Source organism: Austrofundulus limnaeus, unplaced genomic scaffold (assembly GCF_001266775.1).
Source record: "Austrofundulus limnaeus strain Quisiro unplaced genomic scaffold, Austrofundulus_limnaeus-1.0 Scaffold120, whole genome shotgun sequence".
NCBI classification, from domain to species: Eukaryota; Metazoa; Chordata; class Actinopteri; order Cyprinodontiformes; family Rivulidae; genus Austrofundulus; species Austrofundulus limnaeus.
Genome location: NW_013952522.1, coordinates 663,694 through 670,733, shown reverse-complemented (window position 1 = coordinate 670,733; position 7,040 = coordinate 663,694). Strand labels below are relative to the sequence as shown.

Genomic DNA, 7,040 nt, shown 5'->3' with positions numbered 1-7,040 from the left:
AGTTGATAAAGTAAATTTTTAAAATCTGCATTGTTCGATACAGCACTGTTCGATACGGGTACATGCATTGTTGCACCCCATAAATATATAATAAATAAAGCTCAAAAGTCAGCACTCATCTGAATGAGCTAAAGCTCTTGATATAGGAATGACTAAATGTGAAAGTTTTTACTGTACAGAAAAACAGGAAACGTTGGAACTGCTTACACACAAAACTCAGAAATTTCATGGTGTTCGTCCACAAAGATCAGACTGTTATTAACCGAAAGTCTTCATGATCRGTCCATGTGTCAGTGTTAGTGGATGTGTTGTGTGTTTACCCACTCACCCACCCACATGAACGCTATCAGTAAAGATAAGACGAGCAAACACAACTTTCAGTTTTGGAAGTTTCACATGGGCTTCAGTGCRGCGAGTCGACATCCTGTCAGTCTGCTGACAGGCATGTGATGAGGCCAAAGGTGGCTGCAGGAAACCGTTCAAACCAGATGAAACGAGACAGACTTCTTTCTTATTGAAACAAAGACATGAAATGTAGGTCTTTTTTTTTTTTTGTGGAGCGTGCCGAGTAGGTTTTTATTTTTAGTTTCTTTGTCATCACAGCGAGGAAATAAGGGTGGTTTGTGTTGTCGAATGATGTCATGGAAGAAGGCAGGGCCGCTCAAGTGTCGACGGTCTGAATCAGTTGAATTTATGGCTTTATTCTACCTCTAAAACAGTCCACAGCAGTCATATAAACACAGAACAGAAACTTCCAGCGTGACCCTGATATAAAACGGTTCTGTTTGTCAGCGTTTTGTAAATCATTGAAGAGAGTCAGGAGAAGCTGGCAGAGCTTCAGTCACAGTTTACGTCAGGACATGTTGGACTCTGACTCTCCTGGCACCGGCAGACAAACATCTTGTGGAAAAGCCAAACGCTTAAAAAGTACTGTGACACACCAGGACCTCGTTAAACCGTTTATTATTTATTTATTTATTTATCTATTTATTTATTTGTTTATTTATTTTGTACTTCCTGAGTGTTCTGAGGGTTACTGGTTTCCTCCCAGAAGCCTCCCCGTCACACTGCGCGGTGCGACTCAGTCATGAGACCTCAGTTAGCTCGTTGTTTACTGTAACTCCGGATTATATCTGCTTCCAAAGTCTCCCACTCCRAAACAAGCTGCTTCATGTCCTCACAGTTATTTACATATTTTCACGTTTAGCTCACGTGTCACACATCCTTTTTACTGTAAAGACGTTGTTAGAAATCAAATAAAACAAGCAGAAAATAAAAAAAGTAAGGAAACATTCACATATTTCCTTTAGACATGATTTCACGCTGCGGCAGCTCAGATATTTAGAGTTTAATTAAGGAGAACTTTTGTGCAAGGGCTTTTAATGTGAAAGGAACATTTGTGCAAAGATTGTGAATTACTAATATCTTACCTGCTGTAGATGGGTCTTCGATAAAATTACAGCTACTTGTACATTTTTTATTTTTTTACACAGTAATGCCTAATTGTTTGTTAGCGCKAATAGCAGCAAATAACTCTATTGTGATACATCATTAATGATTATATACATGTTTATGTYGAATAAAAAGTGCACAATGATGTGTCAAAAACCCTATTAACCTCCATTGACCAACAATTAGCATAGATGCTAACTTAACACTGAAAGCGCCATAGAACAGCTAACACAATTAGCATCACGTTTATCACTGGAAATTTGGACATGTTCAAACTTTTCCAAATCATTTCATAAGATACTCCTGCTATAAAAACTACATATATTATTTACAGAGATACTCTTCAGGGTTTAGCAAAGAAAAAATGACAAATAAATGAAAAATACACAACTTTACCACGTTTTTCAGTTACAGGAAGCTACAGAAACTCTGTTACACCAGTTTTTTATTTGTCATTCAGGCATCTGCTTACAGTGTACGCAGAACAAAATTACGTTTTGTTTGGCTCAAGGATAGTTGTACAAAAAAGATGTGAAATTATGAAGTCTTGAATGTTTTTAATAAATATAAAAATATTCACAGAAATGAGCCTAAAAAAATCCACAAAATAAGCACAAATCTGCAGAATGAGCTTGAMTGTAAATACAGTAATATGGTAGGGAATGTCCACATAAAGTTATGAYCATTAACATACAGTACGTACACTGTTCTTTATGTTATTTTATTCGGACAAACATCCCTGTCTGCTGATGCTCTTAAAGTGGCAAAACAGATTGACGTTAACAAAATACATTTTTGTTGTTTGAAAATGGATTTAGTCTTCTAAAAGTAATAATAAAAAAGTAGATTTTACTCCCACCTTTAGAAATATTAGGTTTCTGCTGAAATAACTAATTGACAATAACAGACTTTGTATGAACAAAGTTGATTCTTAAAGAGTATTTTATTTTGTTAAGATGAGTAAAATGTTTTCCTTTCATTTCAGAATAAATTCAGACTATGACCAGCTTCTCCTGTGTTTGGTATTAAAGTTGGAAAACAAAAAAAGCAGCAGCTAAATGTTTAGTAAAATCCTTATTTTTAGGAGTTAAAACTGGAGTGAAAACATGTTTTTTTGCAGTTAAATCTACAGTTTTAGTCTGCGTCCAGTAATAATTGCTCCTCCTTCTCCTGCTGTTACAGAGTGGGYGTCCTGGAGGATGACTTCACCTGTCTGGGGATCCTGTGTGCCATCTTCTTCTTCCCCCTGGGCATCCTCTTCTGCTTTGCTCTGCGCCAGAGAAGGTGTCCCAACTGTGGCGCCACCTTTGGCTAGAGGGACCAAACTACAGCTCTTAGCTCCCATTTACACACAAACATAATCCTGCGKTTTTTTTTTTCCTGTACAACAAATCATATAGATATTTTGCCATAAATTTTGATGTTAAAAATCTATTTTCATCTTGAAGTGAAGGATATTTTTAGCACCTGCGAGTGTCCAGCTGTTGTCAGTGCCTTCACTACTTGCTGAGTTTTTTTTCTCTCTAAGTTTTGTTGTTTGTGGATCTGAGCGGATTCCTTTACTCGAAGCCATTAGTTTTTGTTTGTTGTTTGCACACTTTGCTTTCAGTTACCATCATGCCTGGTGACATCATACTCGTATCACTGACAAATTAGCTTTGAGTTTTTCAAAACATCTTGGACGTGATCTGCTTCGACTGGAACAGTGGACTTCTGCCTGACGAACCTTTTTGTTTGTTTGTTTTTGTTGTTCTTGGGGCCATATTTGCACTGACATTTTGATGATGATGATGATGATGATGATTCTGCTGGGGTGTTTTTCCAGGCCCAATGCAGACCTCAGGTACATACAATCTGAAACGCCCTCGACTTTTCCAGCCCCACTGTTTTGAGAGGCGCAGCCTTTGTGTCGAAGCAGAGTTCAGCCATGTGAGAGCTGAAACCTCTGGACGATGTGTAAACTCTYAAGGTTTTTATCTCTGTACTCTGTGACAAATCGGCTTCCTCCCAGCCCAGATGATGAAGAAAGTCTTCGTCTCCACCTCCCCGTGTCTGCAGCCGTCGTCTTCCACAGCTGGATGTTTTAAATCTGTTCATAAACTGGGCGGGAGGGGTTCAAATAGTCTTTGCTTTAGAGAACACACTACGCACGCTCTTATGAGATTCTTACTTTTTATAAATATGTTACTGTAATTAAAATGTAATGCTACTCTTGTCTTCCCCCCTTTTTTTAAATTAACACAATTTGCATTTCCTGCAAAAAYGGAGCATGAATGCTTAATTTTATTACATGTTTTTAGGGGTGGGGGGAAACCCACCCTTATTCGGAAAGCTGCTGAAGTCTAACTGAAAAGATTCATGAGAGTTAAACTTGAAAAGCTGATTTGTTGAAAGTAGGAAACAAAAGTGAGATCTGAAAAAAGTGTCAAAAGCTGAACAGAGCCGAAATGTGGCTAAGGTTGGCAGAAAATAGTATATTTTAGCAAAAAATGTAGTGTAAAATGAAAAATTACACACTATTTTAAAAAGAATAAAGCTGAAATTTAATTGAAAGAGTAAGATGCTAAAATATTCCACAAAAAATGAATTTAGATGAAATTAGCTGAGAAATAGAAACTGAAGAAGCATGTTTGGTGGATTGAGCTGAAAGGACCAAACCATGAGTTTAACGATGCTAAATTTAGAAAGGAAAAAAATAGTTGGAAAAAAAAAAACAGGAGCCTTAGATTAAAAAAAAGTAAAAAGCACATCAAATAGCAGAAAGAAGTTGAAAAATGGTAAAATGAGCAAAAAATGTAAGATTAACACAAAAGTTAAACAAGCAGAACAAAGTGAAGATCTATAAACATTTTAAAAGGTTTAAAGGATGTTGAAGACAAATCCATTTATGTTCAATGAGGGAAAAAAAAAGTCTGAAAGCAAAAATATTTTAAGAAATTGTTGAAATTCCAAAAGCCATAGCTGGAATGTCCCGAATAAGCTGAACATTTTGATCAATTATTGAAATGGCACAAAAATTGTGAAACAATTACGTGCTCAAAAAATAAAAGGGGAGAAAAATGAATAATAGTGTGAATGATTTAGCATTCTCACCATTAAAACTAGAGACACTGTATTTCCTGTGAAAACGCAGTGTAAATGCACACTGCTAAATATTTTAACTGAAAGCTGCAGACGAAGCTGAAACATTTTTAAATGCAAAACTATTACTGAATTCTAACAGCTGAGGTGGAACCCAAAATTAGCTGAACGATTGCTGAAATTTCCTGAAAAAAACCAAACTGAAAACAAAAACTTWAAGGGRCAGAAAATAGCTGAAAAAAAMCCCCAATGCAGATAAAAAGTAAAAGGTGTATAAATGTAGCTGAAAGAGGCAGAAAATTCTGAAAGAAAGTGAAAGGAACAAAAGAAAATGTTAAAAATGCACTAGAGGACATTAGCAGATGAGAGCAGAAAAGGTCAACGATAGAAAAAAAAAAAAAAAAAAGCTAAAATCACCTAAACAGGTCAGAGGAAGCAGAAATTAGCACAGAGAAGTTAAATAAGCAGAACCAGAACAAAATGTAAAAAAAGTCAAGGTGTATGAATATTTGAGGATGAATAAAAAAGGCAAAAAAAGCAAAATATCTAAAAGTATATTTGCAGTGTCCTGAAGGAGCTGAAGATTGACATAAATTGTTTAAAACACAAAAATTGCGAAACAAAATATATTTAAAAAAAGATCTTAATAGTCAAGCGTTCACGTAAACATTGCATTTTTTGTCATGCAGTGAAACTTGTTCTGAATGACTCTCAGCTACTACCACACTGACATTTAGCTACCTGTGTAAAAACTGAGCTGGTAAGCCATCTGGACCTGGGCCGACTCTGTCGTCRCACAACCAGTAACAGAATGAAAGTTTAAAAGCTGGAGTCATGCCTGAGATCTTTTGCTCACACAACAAACATGGCTGCAGGCACAGGCAAAAACATTAACTTCAAACTGAAGAAATAAATCTTTATTTTTTTATTTCATTTTACATAGCAAGTGATATTAAGGTGGGAATGAGGGACGACAAATTGTACAATCGTTTGACTCGATCAACTGCACGGCCAGAGGAAGGATGGAAACCTGTTGAATCGGTTTGACAGCAGGTTTGTGTTAAGGCACAAGTGTCCACGTTACAAAAAGTTAACTTAGGTGAGGATYAGTATTTACACCTGGACAGGAAATAAAATCTGTGCCTTTTCGGACACGTCTCTACATCTTTTCTCTCCCAACAACCGTCGACTTTCGGTCGACTTTAATCCCTTTCAACAGCGATCGGATGTAAAGCTGAAATGTTAAATTCCTGCTGTCCCTAAAAACAAAAAAACAGTCAAAGAAGCAACATCAGCATCATAAATACATTCAGATATTTTGACCTTTTTTATTCAGCTATACTTCACAAGTGCAGGTAAAATAGGCGATTTCAATCTCACCACAACACAGATGGTTTAAAATAGAAAACGTATAGATCATAAATATATTCAGGAAATAAAACGCTCCCAAAATACTTCTTTCATTGTAGCAGTAAGGTGACACTAATTTAAATGGCCTTTTTATCGATTTATTTTCAGTTCCTCCCCTGTGGTCCAGATGTAGCTGCTGGATGGTGAGAGGCTGAACTACACGACCGTGGCGGTGACCGGAGAAGCTCGATGGGATTTGAAGATGAAGATGAGGATGATCAGATGACCGGCGCAGAGCGATCGTTGGTGACGGTGGGACGTAGTCTGACCGAGGAGAACGGGTTTCCTCCGCTGTGGAAAAAGCAGAGGAGGTGAATCACCGTGTGTCTGAGTGAGACTAAAGGAAACCTTGGTTGGATCAGGTGACCTACGCCAGGTAAGCAGGCGGAGGTCTGGAGACACCGTTTGACTGGACTGCCTGCGAAGAGAAAAAAAATAAAACACTCAGATTATTTCTGTGGTTTTGACCCCAATTTGCAGCTTATTTCAATCCAACATGTTTTTGTTCTCAGAAGATAAACTTGATGTGTTAGATGATGAGACAATGTGTGGAATCTGGAGATTCTGGAAATTCAAGTCGGTTTTACTTCTTTAACAAGTTTCTGCCATTAACAGTCTGTGAGGCATGAGCAACTCTTAACAGAACAAATTCATTTCATTCGGGTCTTTAAAGAGAAATAGTCGTTTATAAAAATAGTAACAACTAGACATGGGTTTTTACGATGTAAAAAYAGGTGTGCATTGCCATGTAGCATGTCATTGCTGCATAAACTTTGACCAAGTTCAAATGTGTTTTCTATACCAGCTTGTGCCTGTCACGTCAGCTGGTGTTTGTAATTAAGGTAATTGTGTGACAATATGAAGTTTGCAGAGATTTTTGCTAAAGTAGCAGTAGCTGGATTTGAACCCTGATCTCCCGCATGAAAGCCCACAGTGCTCATCATGAGACTATAGGAGATGTGGCAGAGGACAATCCCAGGGATTGGATTGTATGTATACAGAAAAGGTTTACCTTGCCAATGCAATTATTGACACTTAAGTGCAATATGGAGAGGAGGGTCCGTCGGATAGTCAAACCTCGGATTCAGGAAGAGCAG

General features: G+C 37.3%; 2 protein-coding genes across 2 annotated transcripts in view; one reads left to right on the top strand and one right to left on the bottom strand.

Annotated features, from left to right (window-relative positions):
• Positions 1-2,641: 2,641 nt before the first annotated feature.
• Positions 2,642-3,662, top strand: bri3 (brain protein I3; the record flags this gene model as incomplete). The annotated part of the gene is given in 1 exon segment (XM_014014906.1): positions 2,642-3,662. A coding segment is annotated over 1 exon segment (126 nt), but the record flags the coding sequence as incomplete, so codon positions are not given.
• Positions 3,663-5,428: 1,766 nt separating this feature from the next.
• Positions 5,429-7,040, bottom strand: part of baiap2l1b (BAR/IMD domain containing adaptor protein 2 like 1b) — a 40,658-nt gene continuing 39,046 nt past the window's right edge. The window contains exons 13-14 of the mRNA XM_014014905.1: positions 6,315-6,361; positions 5,429-6,234 (exon numbers count right to left, since the gene is read on the bottom strand). Coding sequence (XP_013870359.1) covers positions 6,162-6,234; positions 6,315-6,361 — 120 coding nt within the window. The 3' untranslated portion in view covers positions 5,429-6,161. The remainder of the gene's footprint in view (positions 6,235-6,314; positions 6,362-7,040) is intronic.